The sequence below is a fragment of the Odontesthes bonariensis genome, chromosome 7, assembly GCF_027942865.1.
Source record: "Odontesthes bonariensis isolate fOdoBon6 chromosome 7, fOdoBon6.hap1, whole genome shotgun sequence".
Taxonomy (NCBI): domain Eukaryota; kingdom Metazoa; phylum Chordata; class Actinopteri; order Atheriniformes; family Atherinopsidae; genus Odontesthes; species Odontesthes bonariensis.
In genome coordinates this window covers 40,033,966-40,060,085 of record NC_134512.1, presented here as the reverse complement: position 1 = coordinate 40,060,085, position 26,120 = coordinate 40,033,966, and the positions used below count along the sequence as shown (strand labels likewise).

At 46.9% G+C, this 26,120-nt stretch overlaps 1 protein-coding gene across 10 annotated transcripts; it reads left to right on the top strand.

Moving 5' to 3' along the window:
• Positions 1-26,120, top strand: ano10b (anoctamin 10b). Of its 10 annotated transcripts, none has more exons than XM_075470802.1 (17): positions 1-509; positions 2,110-2,414; positions 11,770-11,943; positions 13,677-13,814; positions 16,183-16,299; positions 16,386-16,502; positions 17,353-17,688; positions 19,281-19,463; positions 19,570-19,625; positions 19,711-19,785; positions 20,095-20,259; positions 20,358-20,549; positions 20,623-20,760; positions 21,841-21,957; positions 22,054-24,481; positions 24,685-24,947; positions 25,021-26,120. In XM_075470802.1, exons 2-15 carry the CDS (start codon positions 2,117-2,119, stop codon positions 22,066-22,068), a joined length of 2,121 nt encoding a protein of 706 aa, XP_075326917.1. In that variant the 5' UTR covers positions 1-509; positions 2,110-2,116; the 3' UTR covers positions 22,069-24,481; positions 24,685-24,947; positions 25,021-26,120. The 10 variants fall into 10 exon arrangements, with proteins under 10 accessions (XP_075326917.1, XP_075326908.1, XP_075326916.1 ...); XM_075470793.1 differs by having other exon boundaries at positions 22,054-24,583; positions 24,654-24,947; XM_075470801.1 differs by having other exon boundaries at positions 22,054-24,684; positions 24,722-24,947.

The following is a 26,120-nucleotide window of genomic DNA, read 5'->3' as shown; positions in this document are numbered from 1 at the left end:
AGGTTCCTCTGCATTCCTTCCACACACACACGCCTAAAACTAAAGGTACACACACACACGCCTAAAACTAAAGCTACACACACACACATCTACAGCTAAAGCTACACACACACACATCTACAGCTAAAGCTACACACACACACATCTACAGCAGGGAGGATCCCCGGCTGAGGCTGTGCAGGCTGTTCCTGGTTCGCTCTTCAGACTTTTTCCTTCAGCCTGGTGTCGTGCACTGAAACAGCAGTTTGGGGCCTGAAACAGGAGTTTGGGTGCCTGAAACAGGAGTTTGGGTGCCTGAAACAGGAGTTTGGGTGCCTGAAACAGGAGTTTGGGTGCCTGAAACAGGAGTTTGGGTGCCTGAAACAGCAGTTTGGGTGCCTGAAACAGCAGTTTGGGTGCCTGAAACAGCAGTTTGGGGGCCTGAAACTGGAGTTTGGGGGCCTGAAACAGGAGTTTGGGGGCCTGACGGAGGACCAAACACCAGAAGCTCATCCTCAGTGCTCTGCCAGGTGCCGTATTTGCCGACTCATCCTCTCTTTCACACAGAAATTAGCCCGTTTGAACGGGACTCAGTGCCTCCCACTTTCAGTTCAGCAGCTTTATTCTGTTTGTCTCTGTGTCCTCCAGCTCAGTTCAACTCAGACAGAACGGAAGAAGTTTGAACTGTTCTGATAGAGATGGAATAACTGAGGTTTCCGCAGGGTGCAGGGTGCAGGGTGCAGCTCTGCAGACTCTGTTGTTATCGTGGAATAACTGAAGCTAATGTTTTATGGGTGTATTTACATTTTATTGACTTAAAAAGGGTGATTGCAGTAACTCAGTGAGGGGTTCAGAGGGTCTGAGGGAGCCTTCCAGAAGCTGTGAACAGAGAAACAGACACATAACGACACCTTTTCCTGGATTTAATCCTGTTTTCATCAATACTTCTAAAGACTTTGCAGCAGATTCCTAAATGTTCAGCTCAGGAAGGTGTGTCGCATAGAGACCATAAACCATAAACTGGGTTTAATCCTGTGCTGGACTTGTTGCTCTCAGAGTAATATCTGAGACTCTTTATGGTCTGTTACATAAAACCTGGTCTGTGATAGATTCTCTTTGTATGAGAGGCCGTTAGAGGCTTCATGTCGGCGCTCCTAAAGTCCGAAGCAAAGATCCATCCAGTAGGTTAACTCAGAGCCATGAACAGGAACCCTGATAAAACCCTGCAGTTTGACTAGGGATGGGAATCGAAAACTGGTTGTTGTTGAGAACCGGTTCCCAGTGTTTCAATTCCTTGGAATCGTTTTGCCGATTTTGCAAACGATTCCCTTATCGATTCCAGTGGGCGTGAATAACGTCACCACGCAGCGTTGCGTGGCGAGTCCAGCGCAGCCAGCAGCCAACAGTAACCATGGCGCCCAAGCGGTACAAACGCTCGAAACTTTGGTTCCACATCCCTAAAAAAGACGACAACAGGGCAACTTGCAAAGTGAATATTTCACCAAAGGGAGGAAATACTACCAACATGCAATAACTATGAATGAATGATTAACGTTGGTGAATCTGAACCCAGCAACGTTAGCAACGTTAGCATGTCCTCGGCTAACACTGCAGGTAACTAACTAACTAACACTGCCTATCATGTTAGCAGCATTTGCCTGATTGTAAAAGCTGCTGTTAGTAACGGTTAAGGTTAAATGAATGCCTTCTCAGGCATTACATTTAGATGAAATCATGAGAGACAGAGCCTGACTGGCTCAGAGCCAGAGGCTGGTGGTACTACCCCCAGTTCACCTCTACCTCCAGCTTCTCCTTTCACCAGAGCAGGAAGAGTTAAATTACCCAGGCCAGGATAGACCAATGTGGACCTCACCGTTGTTGGGTTTGTGAGGTCATGACTCGTGTTACTTCTAAACTAAACAAAGTTGATGCTGATCGACCGGTTTGTTGTCCTTTTTCTCCAACTGAGAATCGATAAGGGAACCGACAAAGAACCGAATCGTTAAGCAGAATCGAAAATGGAATTGGAATCGTAAAAATCTCATCAATTCCCATCCCTAGTGTTTGACCCAGTCATGCTCCGGTATGTGCGAACGGCTTTGGGCTAAAGTTCTGCTGACCTGTTTGCAGCCTCAGCATGAGTAAGGCAGGAGCTGATGGAGCTGATGGAGCTGATGGAGCTGATGGAGCTGATGGAGGTGGAGCCGGGGACCGGAGGGAACCTGGGAAGCAGCCGGACGGGGAGGCCACAGGAAGAAAGCTGCTGAACAAACTGAGCGCTGCCTCGGCCGGAGCGGGGTGGACCAAGGTCAGCTGCCCCTGCTGCATGTCGGGGCGGGTGGAGCCGCTGGTTCTGGTGAAGCTGGGGCAGAAGGTCGGGCCGGAGACCAAGCGGTGGCTCCTCAGACTGATGGCCGCTCCGCAGAAAGATGGAGGTGAGGCCTTTTCTGACTCCCTGACTGCAGAGGGAACACGTGTTCCACCTTCCTCCGACTCTTTTTCTGCCAAATATCTTTACTGAAACTTCTTAAGTTTATACAAACAGCGTAAACATTTTGTAACACATGTCCACAGACAAGCTTTTAAGCTTAAAACACAAGCCAAACCCAAACTACTGTGAGCCTGTCTCAGTCTTAATGGTAATGCAACCCCGTACAAGGTTTTATTATTGAAGGTTTAATGTTTGTTTGCACTTTAATAAAACATTACAAACAAGAGCATATCACATAAAAGAAAGGAATGGAATAAAATAAATAAATATACAATAGATGATAAATGATAAGCTGCAATGAATCAGAGGTTAGAAACCCTGGGAGGGCTCATCCAGAACCTCAGCATTAAGATAAATAAACTAAATTAAATGTATCTTATCAGGATACAACAACAAATGGATTAATGAGAGAGAAAAACAAAACAATAAAGAATAAAAACAACATCACAAAAATCAATCATAAATAAAAAGAACAAGAAATAAATTACAATAAATCAAAAGACTAAATTGGGGCTGCACGGTGGTGTGGTGGTTAGCACCGTCACCTCACAGCAAGAAGGTTCCAGGTTCAACTCCCGGCTGGTTCTTTCTGTGTGGAGTCTGCATGTTCTCCCCGTGTATGCGTGGGTTCTCTCCGGGTACTCCGGCTTCCTCCCACCGTCCAAAAAATCATGCATGTTAGGTTGATTGGCATCTCTAAATCGTCCTTAGGAGTGAGCGTGCATGGTTGTTTGTCTCGTATGTCTCTGTGTGGCCCTGTGATGGACTGGCGGCCTGTCCAGGGTGTACCCCGCCTCTCGCCCATTGACTGCTGGGATAGGCTCCAGCCCCCCCGCGACCCGATCGACGGATTCAGCGGTATAGATAATGGATGGATGGAAAGACTAAATTGCAATGGCAACAAAAAAGAGAAGAAAAAGTATTAAGACAGTCCCACAGAGTACAGGTGATCTTTTAATTTCCTTTTATAGACGGGTGGGAGGGAGTTCCACCTTTATATCTGAAGGAAAACTGCTCTGGTGGGACCACGGAGCGGCTTATGAAGCAGCTTAGGCTGCCCAGTTATTCTGGAGTGAATGTTTGAGTTTTGAGATGGAAGTGTGTGTCCCTGATAGCGGACTTTGAAGACAAATATCCATGTTTCCGTCGTGTTAATGTTGTAAATGGACAATATCTTTGATTTGGAAAATAAAGGGGCAGATGCCTCAGTGAGGGGCAGTATATAAGTCTATACATCATCTCCATTTCCAAAGATCTAATTTAGCTGTTTATAAACCACAGGACAACTGTCCCATGTTCCATCCTCCGTCATGTTCAGATCTTTAACAGATATAATATGTGTATTTCATATGATAAAGGGAATCCAGATACATTCAAACAAGTCCTGTTTGCCCTTAAAGACGTGTGGAATCCTTTCCAAAGGGAGCGTAAAGGACATCTGTCCCGAGCTCTGGTCTTACTGGGAATCAGTTGAACAGGAAAGCCTTTTCCAGGAATAATTCCCAGCATTTTACACATTTGACTGCATTTGCATGCCCCATTCCAGATAAACGCCACACAGGGTTTACATTTAGAGGAACTTCTACTCGTTGTGTGCAGTTATTTCCTGGTGTTGGTCTGTGGAGGTGAGCAATTCAATTCATTTTTATTTATATAGCGCCGAATACAACAAATGTCATCTCAAGGCACTTAGATAATAAAGTCCAATTCAAGCCAATTGGAATTCAATTAATTGTAATCATAATTATTCATAAAATAATCCAATTCGTTCAATTAGAGCCAATTCAAAAACAGTTTCCTAGCTCAGGAAACCAACAGAAGCACCTCTTCATCTACGTTTGTCGGTGCGATGACCTCTCAGAAGGTCCGCAGGTCTCACTGTTTACCCCGATAGACCCGGTTAACCTTCAGCCAGCATGTCCATGTGGGGCCCATGAGGTTTGCATGTGGGCTGCAGATAAGGGTCCCAGGTGGGTTTGTCCGCCGGTGGCCTCACCTGCGTTTGCCCATATGTGTTTCAAGTCTCTGTGTGGCTGTAGTTGGACTTTGCATTTAGCTAATTTGAATGTGAACATTCTTTTACTTTGTGTGATGTGTTTATCTGTATTGCCTTTGGAATAATTTAAGGCTCACGCTAGGCGTCCACTGTTCCGGCACGTCAACGTAACTCGCCGGATTGGATGCCTAGTGTCGCCGTGTTGCTGCTGCAGTGGGCGTGTACAGAGGGGCGTGTAGAATGGCTCCGGGGGAAAGTAAATAACTTGTGATTTTGACCAACCGAAGTTTCTCCCTCTAAAAATTTGAGTTTTGGAGGGAAATTAATGTGTATAAATCGTCAGCAATGGAACATTATTTCATATTTCACCATGGCTGTGGATCTGCGAGCTGTTGTGTAGAGCTGTAACAAAATCCGGTTTATCCGGTTTTCAACCCGGATAAATACGTCACCCGGGCAGACCGGATGGTGGCATGCATTTGATCCGCCTTAAAAAAAATAAAAATGATCCGCCCAAGTCGAGCCAGACGGCATTTCATTATGTCAACAAATGGCAGTTACAGCGCTCTTGCACCTTAGTCGTGAGAGAAATGATGAAACCGGAATATATATCCCTCTTTAGTTGCCTACTAGGCTACAGTCATTCTATTCTCTAGCATGGTGTTCAGTCACACACACACAGTCACACACTGAGTGAAGAAACCTAACTCCCGCCCCGTTTGTCGGTTAAGGCCTAAGTGAGCCATGCCTCCCACTGATCCGTCCGGACGGGACGGATCCCCGCTGACTCATAACTGCTCGCGCTGGGCTCTTATTATTCAATAAAAACACGACTCATGTTCCAACTTCGTACCTGTGATAACGTGTCCTAATAAATCATAATGTCCGTCCAGGGTTTGTCCTTTTTGGTGTCTTTATTGCACACAATATCCAACCGTCCCAACCTGTTCTCAGACTGCTGTCTGTCTAATCCTGTCCCTCTCAGGTGTTAGAAGTATCTCTATAGGTGACACAGGTAGGTTATCCCTCTGGTGGCATGGGGGTAGTACTGCATATAATATTCAGGATACTACAGTACCGTTGCATTTTTTTCTCTAGTTAAGCCAGCGCCACTTCATGACGGATCCTTGCTCGGTCAGATCACATATTGAGTTATTTCTGTGGCGAATCATGCCGGCTCTGGGTGACTCACGGCCAGTCGAGTCACGCGGCAGAATCGAAACTTAAAAAGATCCGAGTTGGCATGGATTCGCAAAAGTTCTCAAAAATCAGATCCAGCTAATATAACCCCCCCAATATCATCAAATCAAATCATCAAAAAATATCATAAAATTCTGAATGAATAACTTTTGTTTGTTTTCTTTATTCATTCATTTCATTTCAAGATAGTATCATGTTTTAAATAATCTGTAATGTAACCCCCCCCCCAAACCGACTACTTGGTATTACCCAACCCAATTTCTCTACCGAAAGTGTGTTTATGCGCAGCCGCTGGACCTGGTGAGTGGTGCCAGAGGGTGCCAGGGATCACTGTGTGGAACCAATGTCACTGAAGTGTAGCTTAAAGGTAGGGTAGGAGATCCTGGATTCTGAGTCATTTTGAAACTACACCGGTAAAAAGTCCCAACCCTTTTCTTCACTTTCCCCCCGAAGGCACGCCTCTAGAGTACATGAACGCGCACGAGCACAACGGTGCACGAGCGCTGTTCTAACAGCAAGCATCGATCGTTGCCGTATTTAGTATTTAGTATATGCTAACTATACGTTTAATAATGCTAGGTGCTAGCCAAGCTGGCTCTAGTTTAGCTTCCTGCCAAGCTTCGTTCACGGAGCAGGGTACGCGCACAGGGGGAAGGAGGGGGAAGGAGGGGGAGGGGGAGGGGGAGAATGCAGTTTGATAGACGGCATCAGTATCCAATCATTGTGAACGGTCCGTTCACAATGATTGGATACTGTTTTTCCTAGATTGTACGTTCTAGAGGCCACTAAAACTTTTCATATTTGTGTCAAAACTTTTAATTAATTGGTTGCAATGAGGGTGTGAAGAGTATTTCAAGCAATATGTAAAAAAATGTTCCAGAAAAAGATCCCCTACCCTGCCTTTAAGTTGCTGTTTGCTCCAAAACAGTCACACTTTTTTGGGGTTTGTTGTGCTAAGAGGTGGATTAACGAGAGTTAAATTGATGGAAAAGGGCTGTGACGGCTGCTCAGAAAGTTCACAAAGCTAGCGCGAATATCTTGAATGTTGTCTTGCACATACCAAGACGTTCACCTCATGTGTTCCTTATATGTGACCCTGCAAGGCGAAACCAGTCGCTTTGGTCAAATTTACAAAACTAAGTTATTGTGCTCACATGAACGGCCATAAACTAAGCTTTCCAACGATATGTATATTGAGGCTATTGCTATCGCTTGGCATGCTTGGCATGGTTCTCCTGTCAGGATAATGCTAGAAGAGGAGAAAATCACCTTTTTAAGCGGCGTTGACAACTGGAATGACTGCTAATGTGTTGAATCTTCACCGGGCTTAACAGTCAAAACATATGTTTTTCCGTGAAATTTGTTCAACCCGCCCAGTTTTCCAGTCGTTTCAGTAATATATTGTGGTCAACTGTATCAAATGCAGCACTGAGATCCAGTAGAACTCAGACTGACATTTTTCCACCGTCTGTATTCAGACATATGTTGTTAAACTCTTTGTCAGAGCAGTCTCAGTGCTGTGGTTCTGTCTAAAACCTGTCTGGAAGGTGTCATAGCAGTTGTTTTGTGTTAAAAAGTAATTAAGCTGTTGAAAAACCGCTTTTTCAATGATCTTACTTAAAAATGGGAGATTTGAGACGGGCCTGTAGTTGTTCATTTGTGTCTTGTCAAGATTGTCCTTTTTCAGCAGAGGTTTGATTACAGCTGTTTTTAGTGGCTCTGGAAACACACCCGACATTAAAGACAAGTTCACCATCAGTAACAGGTCTGACTCCTTTAATAATATTATTATTAATTCATAGCAATCTTAATGTGATAGTAAGTGGGCAATATGTGAAATCAGTTCCGAATAAAGGTGCAAGCTGCTCTCCAGTGTCCCACCCTGTATTGTGTGATGTATCGAGAGTTGCATTGTGCATAATACATTTGCTGCATGTAGGTGCCAATACAGTGATGAAATTGATTAATCTTTAAGTTCTTGTCATCTGCCAATGTTGGCTAGTGCTTAAACACTGAATTTAACCACTGTGTCGTTATGGCATAAATAGTGAAGTGAACAGCTGCATTTACATTAAGTAGCCTAAATCAGTAAAAGTATCACAATGTATTTCTAACACAGGAATGGCAAATTAGCGAGCAAGAAAATGATTAAATAAATAATAAATAAATAAATATGCTGCGAGTTTAACCCCCCCAATGGTAGACCCAAAGTTACGCCCTTGCGCTGAGTCACCCAGAGCCAGCGATTCAGCGGTCAGACGGGCAAGTAGCGGATCCCTGCCAACTCGGATCTTTTTAAGTTTCGATTCTGCCGGCAGCAAGGATTGTCGTCGTCAACCCGTCTGACTGCTGAAGCCTCTGTAGCTCGCTACAGGCTCGGTTAGCGTGGCTTCATGCATCTTGTACAGTTGTTGAAAAATAATCATTTAGTGACATAGGGAGGGCAAGATCATTCCATGTTGTTTACTTGTAGGTCTAAACTCAGCATTGCCTCACCTAATGCTACCACATTTGTCGCTGTGTAAATGCACACACTAGCTGTTGTGTCTGGCTTTCAGATAAAATGGCATTGAATTATTACTTGACAAAAATAAATGATTGAACTTGTAGCCGTAGGCTGCTCTTTGATTTATCAAAATGAATTGATAAATGGGACAAAAAAAAAGGCGAGGCGCATAGCCACTAAACGGCAGAAAGGGTTTTTTTTTTTTTTTTTAATAAGTGATTCAAGTGATCCGGATAACTCGAATCCCCTCCTTGAAATGATCCGATCAGCCCGGATCACCCAAAAGATTCCAGTTAAGCATCTCTACTATTGTGCTGCTGCTGCTGCGACACAGGAGATCACATGATCTACTGTCATTGGGTAACGCACTCCGTCTGCCGTGGCAAATTTGCATAAAGTCCGGCCGAGCCCAACTTTTTGACGTGCCGGAATCCCAGCATGCTTTGCGAGCACGGCGACAACGATCGGCCGGATTTCATTGAAAATGAACTGAATGCGTTGGATACGGCTTGCGTTGACGGAACAGTGGACGCCTACCGTTATGCTGGGATTCCGGCACGGAGAGCGGCGGACCTGCGGCACGTCAAAATGTTGGGCTCGCCCGAAGTTTATGCAAATTTGCCACGGCAGACGGAGTGCGTTATCCAATGACAGTGGATCATGTAGTTTTTCCCCTTTGTTTATTCACCCCTGAACGTTTCGGGTATTGCTCATGTCATTGCTATTGCGGGCAAAATGAACAGCAGCAGTGGCCAGAGTGGCTGTGCTAAAACGATTGAAGGCGAATAAACACACCTAAAACATCAGGCAATTGTGTGAGCATCTCCACTTTTGCAGTAAAGTAATGACCATCAAGGAATAGAGGTTCAATCCAGTGCATCAAATTCTTTCATGGGCAGAGGTGGAGGAGTGGATTAAACGTTATCAATAATTGTGATAGGCATTCATTTCAACAAAAGAACCAAATCACACCCATGGCCATGTTTTCACAAGATGTCTTGTTCATGTTTCATTATTAAATCAGAGAAAAGGTGCAGGGACAGGTGCTGCAGCGAGAAGGAGATCTCCTGTGTCGCAGCAGCAGCTCTCCTCGCTCGCAGATCCACACCCATGGTGCAATATGAAATAATGTTCCATTGTTGACGATTTATACACATTAATTTCCCTCCAAAACTCACATTTTTAGAGGGAGAAACTTCGGTTGGTTAAAATCACAAGTTATTTACTTTCCCCCGGAGCCATTCTACACGCCCCTCTGTACACGCCCACTGCAGCAGCAACACGGCGACACTAGGCATCCAATCCGGCGAGTTACGTTGACGTGCCGGAACAGTGGACGCCTACCGTCAGGGTAACCCTAACCCTTCAAGTTGCACTTTGAAACTTGAAGGGTTTCAAGCCTGTGAGCGACAGACTTTAACAGTAATAAAATAAATAATAAAACAGGGGCGGTCCGTAGCGTAGTGGGCTGAGCAGGCGCCCCATGTAAGTAAGTAAGTATGCCCTTTATTATCCCACAGTGGGGAAATTCATGCGTCGCAGCAGCAACGTACACACATACATACAGCTTGTGCAAAAGTAGACATACATACAAACACAGGATCAGGAAGTTAAAACTATTTAAGGGAGATAATAAAATAGGGATGTTATATAAAAATAGAGATATTCCTGTCTAAATAAATGCATTAGTAAAAGGACTTAAAAACTTTAAAAAATTTAAAAACCCAGAGGTAGTGCAGTGTTAGCAGCATCATACAAATAAGAAAAAGACTAAAATAGTAATAAATAAATAAAATTAAGAATTAAATTAAGAAGAGGGGGCCACAGCAGCAGCTTAGCATTGTCATCATCATCATCATCATCATCATCATCATCATCATTATCACCATCATGGCTACCGCAGGGACTTGTTGTTGTTGTTGTTGTTGTTGTTGTTGCTGTTGCTGTTGTTGTTGTTGTTGTTGATGTTGTTGTTGTTGTTGTTGTTGTTGTTGTTGTTGTACAGTCTAACTGCAGAGGGAAGAAAGGACCTGCGGTACCTCTCTGTCCTACAGTTAGGGTGGAGGAGTCTGCTGCTCCGTGGGCTCAGCAGGGCTGCCACTGTTCCATGCAGGGGGTGGTTGATGTTACCCAGGATTAATGACAGTTTTGTCATAATCCTCCTGTCTCCCACCACCTCCACAGGGTCCAGGCTGCAGCCCAGAACAGAGCCAGCTTTCTTCACCAGTTTGTTGAGTTTCTTTCCCTCAGCTGCTGTTATGCTGCTGCCCCAGCACACCACACCATACATAACAACAGAGGAGACCACAGAGTCGTAGAAGGTCTTCAGTAGGGTTTGTTGGACCCCAAAAGACCTCAGTCTCCGTAGCAGATGGAGTCTACTTTGACCCTTTTGTAGAGAGCCTGTGTGTTATCAGTCCAGTCCAGTTTTTTGTTGAGGTGAAATCCTAGATACTTATACGTGTCCACAATGTCAATGTCAGTCCCCTGGATGTTCACTGGTAAGAGAGGGGGGTGGACTTTGCGCCGGCGGAAGTCCACAACAAGTTCTTTGGTTTTTCCAGCGTTAATCTGGAGGTGGTTCTGGTGACACCATGTCACAAAGTTCTTGTTCAGTTCTCTGTATTCCCTCTCATCCCCGTTGTTGTTAATGAGACCCACAATGGCTGAGTCATCTGAGAATTTTTGTAAGTGACAGTGTGGTGTGTAGTGTGTGAAATCAGCAGTGTACATGGTGAAGAGAAGAGGAGCCAGCACTGTCCCCTGCACATGTACAGAGGCTGTGGTCCTCGCTGCAGCTGGCCCCGGTTAAGTCCCACATCAGATGGCCCTGTGCTGTGTGTTGTTCCCCCTCTCTCTGCCCCCTGCTTCCTATCTCTCTGTGGAGGATCCTGAATGTGTGACTGGTTTGACTTTATCTGAGGAAACTGAATTCATCTAAAACAAACTAAGAGCAAAACCTCAGTCATCTGACAGAAACACACCCATTTATTAAAGTTTTTTATGACATATGGTAATATTTTCTTAAATAAAGACTAAAGAGAGACGGCTCTGACCTTATAATGGTCAGGACATCATATAGACCTGCAAACATCAACAGAAATGATATTCTGTAATGTTGTGAAAGCCTCACATATAGGCAAGGCAATTTGATTTATAGAGCACAATTCATACACATGGCAATTCAAAGTGCTTCACAGCTACATAAAATCACAAGAAGGCAATAAAATCATTAAAATAATAATAATAATAATATATAAATAAATAAATAATAATAATAATAATAATAATAATAATAATAATAATAATAAATAATAATAATAATAATAATAATAATAATAATAATGATAAAATAATTAAAAACCCAATAAAAATAATCATTAATTAATTCATTTAAAAGTGAAGAGTGCTCTGGCTGCAGAGTTTTAAACGCTGTCTTCCTGTTTATTCCGGCCCTGCTTCCAGAAAAAGTGGGACGCTGTGTGGAACCATTTTGAACTTTTAAGAAGTTGAAAATAAGTCTAAGAAGTTGGTGAAAATGTTGGTCCTGAAGCGGTGAATGTTTTGTCCCACTTTCCCCTCTCCGTCCCGCTCCAGGTGCTGCTTTACTGGCCCACCCGGGGGAGGACCCCAGCGGGGACATCATCGTGGTGTCGGCCCCTCGCTGCACGTTACTGCGAGCCACAGAGGAGTTGGGTCTGTGCAAGCCGTACCGCCACGGGGACATGGAGGCCTTCTCCTACAGCGACAGAGACAACTTCAAGGGTTCAGGTACATGAGAGAGAAAACTTTAAGGGTTCAGGTACATGATGAGAGAAAACTTTAAGGGTTCAGGTACATGATGAGAGAAAACTTTAAGGGTTCAGGTACATGATGAGAGAAAACTTTAAGGGTTCAGGTACATGATGAGAGAAAACTTTAAGGGTTCAGGTACATGATGAGAGAAAACTTTAAGGGTTCAGGTACATGATGAGAGAAAACTTTAAGGGTTCAGGTACATGATGAGAGAAAACTTTAAGGGTTCAGGTACATGATGAGAGAAAACTTTAAGGGTTCAGGTACATGATGAGAGACAACTTTAAGGGTTCAGGTACATGAGAGAGAAAACTTTAAGGGTTCAGGTACATGATGAGAGAAAACTTTAAGGGTTCAGGTACATGATGAGAGAAAACTTTAAGGGTTCAGGTACATGATGAGAGAAAACTTTAAGGGTTCAGGTACATGATGAGAGAAAACTTTAAGGGTTCAGGTACATGATGAGAGAAAACTTTAAGGGTTCAGGTACATGATGAGAGAAAACTTTAAGGGTTCAGGTACATGATGAGAGAAAACTTTAAGGGTTCAGGTACATGATGAGAGAAAACTTTAAGGGTTCAGGTACATGATGAGAGAAAACTTTGAGGGTTCAGGTACATGATGAGAGAAAACTTTGAGGGTTCAGGTACATGATGAGAGAAAACTTTAAGGGTTCAGGTACATGATGAGAGAAAACTTTAAGGGTTCAGGTACATGATGAGAGAAAACTTTAAGGGTTCAGGTACATGATGAGAGAAAACTTTAAGGGTTCAGGTACATGATGAGAGAAAACTTTAAGGGTTCAGGTACATGATGAGAGAAAACTTTAAGGGTTCAGGTACATGATGAGAGAAAACTTTAAGGGTTCAGGTACATGATGAGAGAAAACTTTGAGGGTTCAGGTACATGATGAGAGAAAACTTTAAGGGTTCAGGTACATGATGAGAGAAAACTTTAAGGGTTCAGGTACATGAGAGAGAAAACTTTAAGGGTTCAGGTACATGATGAGAGAAAACTTCAAGGGTTCAGGTACATGATGAGAGAAAACTTTAAGGGTTCAGGTACATGATGAGAGAAAACTTTAAGGGTTCAGGTACATGATGAGAGAAAACTTTAAGGGTTCAGGTACATGATGAGAGAAAACTTTAAGGGTTCAGGTACATGATGAGAGAAAACTTCAAGGGTTCAGGTACATGAGAGAGAAAACTTTAAGGGTTCAGGTACATGATGAGAGAAAACTTTAAGGGTTAAGGTACATGATGAGAGAAAACTTTAAGGGTTCAGGTACATGATGAGAGAAAACTTTAAGGGTTCAGGTACATGATGAGAGAAAACTTTAAGGGTTCAGGTACATGATGAGAGAAAACTTTGAGGGTTCAGGTACATGATGAGAGAAAACTTTAAGGGTTCAGGTACATGATGAGAGAAAACTTTAAGGGTTCAGGTACATGATGAGAGAAAACTTTAAGGGTTCAGGTACATGAGAGAGAAAACTTTAAGGGTTCAGGTACATGATGAGAGAAAACTTCAAGGGTTCAGGTACATGATGAGAGAAAACTTTAAGGGTTCAGGTACATGATGAGAGAAAACTTTAAGGGTTCAGGTACATGATGAGAGAAAACTTCATGAATTGTGTATAACCTTCAAGCTTCATGTGCATGTTTGTGTGTGCGTCCGAGCATCACTGTGCATGTTTGTGTGTGTGCCAGACAACATGGAGGCGTTTCTGACGCTGGCAGAGCGACAGTTCATAGTGAAGTATGAGCTGGACGGCCTGCGGGCGCAGAAGGACCTCAGGATCCCCGGCCTGCCCGACAGCTGCACCCTGCAGAACCGAGACAGCATCTGTGAGTAGATGCTCCGGTTCACCTCCGCTGTCATCAACATGGCGCCATGTTTTATGTTTTTACTTTTTAGTTTTATCAGGTTTTAGTTTCTCAAACATTGGTGTTTAGTTTTAGTTTCCCCCACAGTTTCTCTTTCCTCAGTCACCATTTCAGCTCATTGGTTTCACTCATGTCACCTGCAGTTTCCCTGTTTGCTCTCATTCATTGTGAGATCCTTGTGCCTTGCACATTTACCTTTCATGCCACGTTACGTGAAGTTACGTTACGTTACGTTAAGTTAAGTTAAAGCTGCGGTCGGCAAATTTTTTTTAGTCATATTAGCTTGAACTGTCATGGGATTCTGGAAGTAGAATATTAAATAGGCTGTTTAGGAAAAATAACGAAATCTGTAGCTCCCTCTGAAGCCTGTAATCATGCTTGCAAAAACCGAGCGCTCCCGGCTGTTTTTAACCAATCAAGTTAGGGTGGAGGAATCCTACCTGTCAATCACAGCTTGTGCACACGCTGCTGAGCGTGAGTCTGCCCCAGCTTGTGTGCGCTCACACTGGTGTGAACTCACGTGCACAACCTCGTCCACAGAGGGGGAGGGGTTTGGGGGGCGATTCGGAGCTTGTTAGAGGTTGGGGGAGGGACCTGAGAGTTGTATCAGTTCGAATTTTCCGACTTTAGACTCGCAATTTTGAAAACCTGCCGACTGCAGCTTTAAGTTACGTTACTTTACGTTACGTTACTTTACGTTCCGCTACTTTACGTTCCGCTACTTTACGTTCCGCTACTTTACGTTCCGTTACATTACGTTACGTTACGCTACATTACGTTACGTTACGCTACGCTACGTTACGTTACGCTACGCTACGTTACGTTACGCTACGCTACGTTACGCTACGTTACGCTACGTTACGTTACGCTACGCTACGTTACGCTACGTTACGTTACGTTACGCTACGCTACGCTACATTACGTTACGTTACGTTACGTTACTCTACGTTACGTTACGCTACGTTACGTTACGCTACGTTACGTTACGCTACGTTACGTTACGCTACGTTACGTTACGCTCAATAAGTTACGCTACTTTACGTTACGCTACATTGCGTTACGCTACGTTAAGTTACGTTACATTGCGTTACGTTACATTGAGTTACGTTACATTGCGTTACGTTACATTGCGTTATGTTACGTTACATTAAGTTAAGTTCCGTTACGTTACATTGCGTTACGTTACATTGTGTTACGTTACATTGCATTACGTTACATTGCATTACGTTACTTTAAGTTACGTTACGTTGCGTTACGTTGCATTACGTTACTTTAAGTTACGTTACGTTGCGTTACGTTGCGTTATGTTGCGTTACGTTGCGTTACGTTGTGTTACGTTGCTCTACGTTGCGTTACGTTGCGTTACGTTGCGTTACGTTGCTCTACGTTGCTCTACGTTGCGTTACGTTGCGTTACGTTGCGTCAAGTTGCGTTACGTTACATTGCGCTACGTTACATTGCGCTACGTTACATTGCGCTACGTCACATTGCGCTACGTTACATTGCGTAATGTTACATAAATTTACGTCATGTTAAATTACTTTACATTGCGTTCCGTTAAGTTACGTTACGTTGAAGACAAAAAAATTACGTTACGTTAAATTACTTAAGTTAAGTTACATTACGTTGCGTTGCGTTACGTTGCGTTACGTTGCGTTGAGTTACGTTACATTGCGTTACGTTACATTGCGTTACGTTACATTGCGTTACGTTACATTGCGTTACGTTACATTGCGTTATGTTACGTTACATTAAGTTCCGTTACGTTACATTGCGTTACGTTACATTGCGTTACGTTACATTGCATTACATTACTTTAAGTTACGTTACGTTGCGTTACGTTGCGTTACGTTGCGTTACGTTGTGTTACGTTGTGTTACGTTGCGTTACGTTGCGTTACATTGCGTTACGTTGCGTTAAGTTGCGTTACGTTGCGTTAAGTTGCGTTACGTTACATTGCGCTACGTTACATTGTGTTACGTCACATTGCGCTACGTTACATTGCGTAATGTTACATAAATTTACGTCACGTTAAATTACTTTACATTGCGTTCCGTTAAGTTACGTTACGTTGAAGACAAAAAAAAAATACGTTACGTTAAATTACTTAAGTTAAGTTACATTACGTTGCGTTGCGTTGCGTTGCGTTGCGTTGCGTTGCGTTACGTTGCGTTACGTTGCGTTGCGTTGCGTTGCGTTGCGTTACGTTGCGTTGCGTTGTGTAACTCAGCGTAGCGTAACTTAACTTAACGCAACCTGACTGCGAGCCAACCAAACAGGCACGAACTCTCTGACCCATGAAACTGAATCAGACTAAATGTTGCTGCAGGGCGGAAACTGGGCTTAGCCGGCGTGGTCCTGGACACGTTTCCTCTCCACAACCCGGAGAAGCTGAAGGCTCTCAGTGAGGCCTGGTACTCTGGCAATCAGCTGGCTCAGCCACTGGGTGAGTGAGGCTGCAACACACTCACATAACATGAGAAGCATCCAGCAGGCGTGCGCTCACATCAGACACTTCTTTGGGTTCCCCAGACTCTGTGAATGAATACTTTGGAAGCCCCGTGGCGTTTTACTTCAGCTTCCTGGATTTCTACACCTGGTCTCTGCTCCCACCCGCTCTGGTGGGCCTGTCCATCGCATATTTCTCAGGTACGTGCCTGCATTTATGGCATTCATGCACTTTATGGCCTTTATGGCATTTATGGCATTTATGGCCTTTATGGCCTTTATGGCCTTTATGGCCTTTATGGCCTTTATGGCCTTTATGGCATTTATGGCCTTTATGGCATTTATGGCCTTTATGGCATTTATGGCCTTTATGGCCTTTATGGCATTTATGGCCTTTATGGCATTTATGGCCTTTATGGCATTTATGGCCTTTATGGCCTTTATGGCATTTATGGCCTTTATGGCATTTATGGCCTTTATGGCCTTTATGGCCTTTATGGCATTTATGGCATTTATGGCCTTTATGGCATTTATGGCCTTTATGGCCTTTATGGCATTTATGGCCTTTATGGCATTTATGGCCTTTATGGCCTTTATGGCATTTATGGCCTTTATGGCATTTATGGCCTTTATGGCCTTCATGGCATTTATGGCCTTTATGGCATTTATGGCCTTTATGGCATTTATGGCCTTTATGGCCTTTATGGCACTTATGGCATTTATGGCCTTTATGGCCTTTATGGCCTTTATAGCCTTTATGGCACTTATGGCACTTATGGCCTTTATGGCATTTATGGCCTTTATGGCATTTATGGTATTTATGGCCTTTATGGCATTTATGGCATTTATGGCCTTTATGGCCTTTATGGCCTTTATGGCCTTTATGGCCTTATTGGCTACATAGTTCAACGAAGGCACATTTTCTTTTACAATGAGTCACTGTTTAGTTAGTTGCTGTTTTCCCAGCTGAACATCAGCCCTGTTGCCCCGTGTTTCTGCCTGACGGGGCTCCGGCTGTACATCACTGAAAGGTCTTCTGTTTTGGCCCCAGCTGAGGTCCAGAGGGAGATGGTGGAGTCGGTGTCGGGCTCCCAGGTGCAGCCCCTCCACGCTGCCTCGGGGCCGGTCAGCGGCCACATGCTGCAGGCGGTGTTCAGCATGCTCTGGTCTACGCTGGTCATGGAGATGTGGAAGCGCCGCAGCTCCTCCCTGTCCTACCGCTGGGGGACTATGCACCTCGCAGAGCGCTTCGCGGAGCCCCGGCCCGGTTTCCACGGCGACCTGGGGGTCAACCCTGTGACGGGCCGCGTGGAGCCGCTGTTCCCCGAGTGGCAGCGGGACCTGCGCATGGCGCTGGTGTCCCTGCCCTTGGTGGCGCTGTTCCTGGGTAGGTGAGGACCACAGGGAGCGGCTCCCCACAGAGAGCTGAATGTCTTCCCCCGCCTGAATGTGACGCCTGTCCCCCCTGAATGTGACGCCTGTCCCCGCTGAATGTGACGCCTGTCCCCCCTGAATGTGACGCCTGTCCCCGCTGAATGTGACGCCTGTCGCCACTGAATGTGACGCCTGTCCCCGAGCTGAATGTGACGCCTGTCCCCGAGCTGAATGTGACGCCTGTCCCCGAGCTGAATGTGACGCCTGTCCCCGAGCTGAATGTGACGCCTATCCCCGAGCTGAATGTGACGCCTGTCCCCGAGCTGAATGTGACGCCTGTCCCCGAGCTGAATGTGACGCCTATCCCCGAGCTGAATGTGACGCCTGTTCCCCCTGAATGTGACGCCTGTCCCCGAGCTGAATGTGACGCCTGTCCCCGAGCTGAATGTGACGCCTGTCCCCGAGCTGAATGTGACACCTGTCCCCCCTGAATGTGACGCCTGTTCCCGCTGAATGTGACGCCTGTTCCCCCTGAATGTGACGCCTGTTCCCCCTGAATGTGACGCCTGTTCCCCCTGAATGTGAAAGCCTGTCCCCCCTGAATGTGACGCCTGTTCCCGCTGAATGTGACGCCTGTTCCCCCTGAATGTGACGCCTGTTCCCCCTGAATGTGACGCCTGTTCCCCCTGAATGTGAAAGCCTGTCGCCACTGAATGTGACGCCTGTCCCCGCTGAATGTGACGCCTGTCCCCGCTGAATGTGACGCCTGTCCCCCAGCTGAATGTGACGCCTGTCCCCGCTGAATGTGACGCCTGTCCCCCCTGAATGTGACGCCTGTTCCCGCTGAATGTGACGCCTGTTCCCCCTGAATGTGACGCCTGTCCCCCCTGAATGTGACGCCTGTCCCCCCTGAATGTGACGCCTGTCCCCCAGCTGAATGTGACGGCTGTCCCCGCTGAATGTGACGCCTGTTCCCGCTGAATGTGACGCCTGTCCCCCTGAATGTGATGCCTGTCCCCGAGCTGAATGTGACGCCTGTCCCCCTGAATGTGATGCCTGTCCCCGAGCTGAATGTGATGCCTGTCCCCCAGCTGAATGTGACGCCTGTCCCCCTGAATGTGACGGCTGTCCCCCAGCTGAATGTGACGGCTGTCCCCCCTGAATGTGACGCCTGTTCCCCTGAATGTGACGCCTGTCCCCACTGAATGTGACGCCTGTTCCCCTGAATGTGACGCCTGTTCCCCCTGAATGTGACGCCTGTTCCCCCTGAATGTGACGCCTGTTCCCCCTGAATGTGACGCCTGTCCCCCCTGAATGTGACGCCTGTTCCCCCTGAATGTGACGCCTGTCCCCCCTGAATGTGACGCCTGTCCCCCCTGAATGTGACGCCTGTTCCCCCTGAATGTGACGCCTGTTCCCCCTGAATGTGACGGCTGTTCCCCCTGAATGTGACGCCTGTCCCCCTGAATGTGACGCCTGTCGCCACTGAATGTGACGCCTGTTCCCGCTGAATGTGACGCCTGTTCCCACTGAATGTGACGCCTGTCCCCCCGCTGAATGTGACGCCTGTCCCCCTGAATGTGACGGCTGTCCCCCCTCCTGCAGGGCTGGTGGTCCTGGGGATGCTGGGCTTCTACTGGTTGGAGGCCCAGGCCCAGCAGCTGCACAAAGACTGGGACTCCCTGCTGTCCCAGGCTCTGCTCTTCATGCCCTCCGTGCTCCACATCCTCTACTCCAACATGCTGGCAACTGTTTACAAGAAGGTGGCACAGTCTCTGACTGAGTATGGTGAGTGGGTCGGGCAAACTGAATGAGGTGGAGGTATCTGTGGTGAAGGTGTAGTCTGAGGGGAAAGACGGGGAAACAGTCACAACTCTTCTGGTGTTTCCCTCAGAGAACCACCGGGAGGAGTCGGCCTTCCAGAGCCACCTGACGGCCAAAGTCTTGGTGGTTAGTTCCTCCTTTCCTCTGCTCTCCTCCAGAAGCATCAACTCTCCCCTTCCACCTCCCTGACCCTCTTCTTTTCTCTACACAGTTCATCTTCTTCAACTACTTTGCAGTGCTCTTCCACATCGCCTTCTTCAAGCAGGATGTGCTGCTGCTTCGGAAGGTACGAGCTGAGATCTCCAGAGTCTGAGTCTCATTTAAGACTTAAATCATCTCACTTTAAACTCAAACTTAAAGAGTAAAGGCTGAAATATCCTCACATCTGAGTCGTATCCAGATGGGATGTTTTGCGCCGCTCCAGTTTCCGTTTCTGATTATTTCTCATGTTAGAACAGTTCATTTGTTGACCCAACAGGTGCATTTCTTCCTGTTTTTATCATTAATCAAAGAAAGGATTTAAATCTGTTAGATTATATGTCTATGTATATGTTTCAGCTCAGCTTTTTAACCGACCTTCTCCGTCTCTCTGAAGCGGTTAGCATCTCTGCTGATCGTGACTCAGCTGGTGAACCAGGTGACGGAGGTGGTCATACCTTTCCTGGTGGATCGGTTCATCAGCGCCCCCCACAGGACGCAAAGTGAACACGACTCGCAGGAGTACAAATTCAGGAGCCAGAGAACCCTGCCTGCTTTCCCTGTGAGGACCCCCCCCCCCCGATGGGACCAGACTTCAGAGCAGGGACCCCTCAGGATTCAGGACCCCTCAGTCTGACCCATTCCTGTTCTCTCTTACAGGGGCTGTTTGCAGAATACATTGAGCTCCTGGTGCAGTTTGGGTATTTGAGTCTTTTCTCTTGCGTCTTCCCTCTGACGGCCGTTCTGCTGCTGCTCAACAACCTCACAGAGATCCGATCGGACGCCTATAAGATCTGCAGACTCTTCAGGAAACCCTTCTCCGCCCCCGTGGCCAACATGGGCGTGTGGCAGGTGGGCGGCGGGCACCACCACGGGGAACGGGAGGTTTGTGGCGCTCACTTCACATCGCTGTCTTTGCTTTCAGATCGCCTTCGAGGTCCTGAGCTTCGTCTCCGTGGTGTCCAACTGCTGGCTGCTGCTGCTGTCGCCACGGTTACAGGAGCTGCGTCAGGAGGACGGCGTGAGCAGCACCAACATCCTGCTGATGGCGGTGGTGGTGGAGGTAAAGTACGGTGGCCGGCACGTGCAAATGCGTTGCAAACTGCAAAACAAATCAAACGGTAAAACGCTGCAAGAGAAAAATGCGGCAATCGAAAAAAACGACCGTTTTGGAATCGTTTGGCGACGCTCGAAAGTTTGGTTACACATCCCTAAAAAAGACGACAACAGGGCAACTTGCAAAGTGAATATTTCACCAAAGGGAGGAAATACTACCAACATGCAATAACTATGAATGAATGATTAACGTTGGTGAATCTGAACCCAGCAGGGTTAGCAACGTTAGCATGTCCTCGGCTAACACTGCAGGTAACGTTAGCATGTCCTCGGCTAACACTGCAGGTAACTAACTAACTAACACTGCCTATCATGTTAGCGCCATTTGCCTGATTGTAAAAGCTGCTGTTAGTAACGGTTAAGGCTAAATGAATGCCTTCTCAGGCATTACATTTAGATGAAATCATGAGAGACAGAGCCTGACTGGCTCAGAGCCAGAGGCTGGTGGTACTACCCCCAGTTCACCTCTACCTCCAGCTTCTCCTTTCACCAGAGCAGGAAGAGTTAAATTACCCAGGCCAGGATAGACCAATGTGGACCTCACCGTTGTTGGGTTTGTGAGGTCATGACTCGTGTTACTTCTAAACTAAACAAAGTTGATGCTGATCGAGCGGTTTGTTGTCCTTTTTCTCCAAATGAGAATCGATAAGGGAACCGACAAAGAACCGAATCGTTAAGCAGAATCGAAAATGGAATTGGAATCGTAAAAATCTTATCAATTCCCATCCCTATTCGTGAAAGTCAAACTCAACGGAGTTTGTCCGAGCCAATCACAACTGTCCGACATACAGCCAGTCGCAATGTACTCCCATTCAAGCGTACAGCCATATTGTGTGACATCGAGCCGATCTGCTACTTACAACGGTCGTTTTTGTGATTGCCGCATTTTTCACTCGCAGCGTTTTACTGTTGGATTTGTTTTGCCGTTTGCACATGTCGCCCACCGTAGTAAAAGGCCTCCAGAAAGCAAACAGAACTCCAGCCCTGTGTGGTCGCTTGATGGGATGAGCTTTCTTTGTGGTTGCAGCATGTGCTGATCGCAGTCAAGTTCGTCATGGCGGCCATGATCCCAGACGAGCCGGCCTGGATCCGGAAAAAGAGGGAGCACATCGAGTACAGATCCATGCAGGCCCTGAGACAGCAGGTCAGGCCCAGCTTCATCCACCTCTGACACATTTCAGCCTCTCCCCCCCCCCCCGCTGACTGACGCCTCATCTTTGTTGTTCTCCATGAACCGCAGGGCAAAGAGTCCTAACTGTGGGCTTCATGTCGCTGGAGGTAAACGTCCCCGGAGGACCCTGAGAGGAGATCCCGAGCAGGACGCCCACCGCTGGCTCCCTAATCCCAGTGTTTCTGCCCCTCGCTGGGTCTCTAATCCCAGTGTTTCTGCCCACCGCTGGCTCCCTAATCCCAGTGTTTCTGCCCACCGCTGGCTCCCTAATCCCAGTGTTTCTGCCCACCGCTGGGTCTCTAATCCCAGTGTTTCTGCCCACCGCTGGGTCTCTAATCCCAGTGTTTCTGCCCACCGCTGGGTCTCTAATCCCAGTGTTTCTGCCCACCGCTGGGTCTCTAATCCCAGTGTTTCTGCCCACCGCTGGGCCCCTAATCCCAGTGTTTCTGCCCACCGCTGGGCCCCTAATCCCAGTGTTTCTGCCCACCGCTGGGTCTCTAATCCCAGTGTTTCTGCCCACCGCTGGGTCTCTAATCCCAGTGTTTCTGCCCACCGCTGGGTCTCTAATCCCAGTGTTTCTGCCCACCGCTGGGCCCCTAATCCCAGTGTTTCTGCCCACCGCTGGGTCTCTAATCCCAGTGTTTCTGCCCACCGCTGGGTCTCTAATCCCAGTGTTTCTGCCCACCGCTGGGTCTCTAATCCCAGTGTTTCTGCCCACCGCTGGGCCCCTAATCCCAGTGTTTCTGCCCACCGCTGGGCCCCTAATCCCAGTGTTTCTGCCCACCGCTGGGCCCCTAATCCCTGTGTTTCTGCCCACCGCTGGGTCCCTAATACCAGTGTTTCTACCCACCGCTGGCTCCCTAATCCCAGTGTTTCTGCCCACCGCTGGCTCCCTAATCCCAGTGTTTCTACCCACCGCTGGCTCCCTAATCCCTGTGTTTCTGCCCACCGCTGGCTCCCTAATCCCTGTGTTTCTGCCCACCGCTGGCTCCCTAATCCCTGTGTTTCTGCCCACCGCTGGCTCCCTAATCCCAGTGTTTCTGCCCACCGCTGGGTCTCTAATCCCAGTGTTTCTGCCCACCGCTGGCTCCCTAATCCCAGTGTTTCTGCCCACCGCTGGGTCCCTAATCCCAGTGTTTCTGCCCACCGCTGGCTCCCTAATCCCTGTGTTTCTGCCCACCGCTGGCTCCCTAATCCCTGTGTTTCTGCCCACCGCTGGGTCTCTAATCCCAGTGTTTCTGCCCACCGCTGGCTCCCTAATCCCAGTGTTTCTGCCCACCGCTGGGTCCCTAATCCCAGTGTTTCTGCCCACCGCTGGCTCCCTAATCCCTGTGTTTCTGCCCACCGCTGGCTCCCTAATCCCTGTGTTTCTGCCCACCGCTGGCTCCCTGATCCCAGTGTTTCTGCTGCCTTCACCATGCTTCTGCACACCTGATATTATACATCTGCTGCGAGTGCAGCTGGAACAGCAGCTGAAGTGCTTTTGCTTCCAAATGTCAGACAGTGAAGGGATCGTCTCGGTTGTATTGGTAGCACAAGTGTGGCAAAAACCAAGGCTGCTTTATTGTCAATATTTACAAAGGGACACAGTATTTGATGCTTGGTGAAGTGCCAAAGACTGACAGAATGATCACAGTATCATCAACGGAGTGAATGTTCAACAGCAACAAAGTGTCTTTGCACATAAAACTACTTTTATGATATGCAGTGGTGAAATTAGATGGCAGCGGGCGCCCTGGTTTATTTCAAGGACATGGAACAATCAAAGCTTTTTAGAAGTGCAACCAACAGAATACATTTAAGAGAATCTTAGAAAAAGGGGTTGGGGTTAGGGTTGGGTTAGGTTTGTGAGTTTTTACTCAGTGGCTCCCCTCCTACGCGTCTGAACCGCCGTTATGGAGTTTGGTGTAGGAGCCAGGGGGGTGCACTCTCAACTCAGGACCCGGCTGATGGCTGCTGCGTGTGCTGGAATGGTCTTGGAGTAACTCAGGAGGCCGTGGGAAACTGTGCGATTTTGAGTTGTGTTCCAAGTGGGTGCAATAGACACAGGGTCCATACAGGTGTGTGTTATGTGCTGCAAAAGAAGGGAGAGCAGAAGAAAAATGATTAAATTTTATAAAAAATATATTCAAAATTAATATAAATTTTTCAGAATGTGGAATGTGAACCTCGGTCATGGTTAGGCGCGCAGTCCTGTGACATCGCCTGGTCCTGTTACCTTAGGGTTAGAGTTTAGTGAAAGGGAAAGGTTATATACCTGATCATTGATAGAATTATTAATTTATTAAAAAAAATTAAAAATTATTTTTTCAAAATATGGCCTGGCTAGGCGTGCAGTCCTGTTAGGGTTAAGGTTAGGGTAACCCTGGCCCTTGGAGGGTTAGGGTTAGGGTTAGGGTAGCCCTAGCCCTGGAGGGTTAGGGTTAAGGTTAGGGTAACCCTGGCCTTGGAGGGTTAGGGTTAAGGTTAGGGTAACCCTGGTCCTTGGAGGGTTAGGGTTAGGGTAACCCTGGCCCCTGGAGGGTTAGGGTTAGGGTTACCCTGGCCCTTGGAGGGTTAGGGTTAAGGTTAGGGTAGCCCTGGCCCTTGGAGGGTTAGGGTTAGGGTAACCCTGGCCCCTGGAGGGTTAGAGTTAGGGTAACCCTGGCCCTTGGAGGGTTAGGGTTAAGGTTAGGGTAACCCTGGCCCTTGGAGGGTTAGGTTAGGGTTAGGGTAACCCTGGCCCTTGGAGGGTTAGGGTTAAGGTTAGGGTAACCCTGGTCCTTGGAGGGTTAGGGTTGAGGTTAGGGTAACCCTGGCCCTTGGAGGGTTAGGTTAGGGTTAGGGTAACCCTGGCCCTTGGAGGGTTAGGGTTAAGGTTAGGGTAACCCTGGCCCTTGGAGGGTTAGGTTAAGGTTAGGGTAACCCTGGCCCTTGGAGGGTTAGGGTTAAGGTTAGGGTAACCCTGGCCCTTGGAGGGTTAGGTTAAGGTTAGGGTAACCCTGGTCCTGGAGGGTTAGGGTTAAGGTTAGGGTAACCCTGGTCCTGGAGGGTTAGGGTTAAGGTTAGGGTAACCCTGGCCCCTGGAGGGTTAGGGTTAAGGTTAGGGTAACCCTGGCCCTTGGAGGGTTAGGGTTAAGGTTAGGGTAACCCTGGCCCTTGGAGGGTTAGGTTAGGGTTAGGGTAACCCTGGCCCTTGGAGGGTTAGGGTTAAGGTTAGGGTAACCCTGGCCCCTGGAGGGTTAGGGCTGCTGCACAGTTGTTGATGCTCATCATGCAGGAAAAGGTTCACGTCTTGAGCTCACAGAGAGAAACGCTGGTGCTGTGATCTGTACACTCGCTGCCTGTAGTCTCAGATGTGAGTTTTATCTTCGGTCAGTCTCGGCTTCTGAAGCAGCACACAACAGATTATTTAGTCTCTCATTGAGCTAAATAAACCTTTTTGGTAAAACAAGGAATTAGCAAGAAATGCTTAAATTCTTTCTTTCCTCCCTTGATGAGTGTGAGGGATGTATTTTTGTATTTTTTTATCTTCTGATCTGATGTGGGTTTTTCTGTGTCCATACGGTTTAAACTTGGTGATGTGTTAACTTAATGTTTAAGATTTTGTGTTGATTCTTTTCTCCTTCTTTTTGAGGTCACCTGGTCCTGTGTTGCCATGGAAGCGCGCCCATGAGCAGCACTGATTAGGACCTGGTGTTTTCAATCAGCCTCATTGGGGGAATCCACACTGGTTGAGAGGGAGGGGAGATATTTAGGAATGTTGTTTGGGTTTTAGATTGTGTGTTTAGTTTTGAGGGTTTTTCGACCCTTTGGAATTAGAGGTGGTATAGGCTTATAATTTAAAAGGGGTGTAGTTCAGAATGTTGGGGATTTTGTTTTGTTTTTGTTGTCTCTTGGAGGTTGAGGAATGGTAAAATGGCATCCTGTGGCTATGTAAAGTAAGAGCTGTTTTGTTCCCTATGAAGAGAAATATATAAAATAATCAGAGCTCTGCAAACTTTTGGATCATGTTTGTTTTTTCTCTTTTTGGTGTGCATTCTTTGGACCACCGTGGACATTTTTAAGCCTGGAATGTTTGACTTACCTTTGCAGTCTTACAATGATACTGTCATCTCATAGAATAAAGCTTAGGGGAACACATCTGTGACACGGTT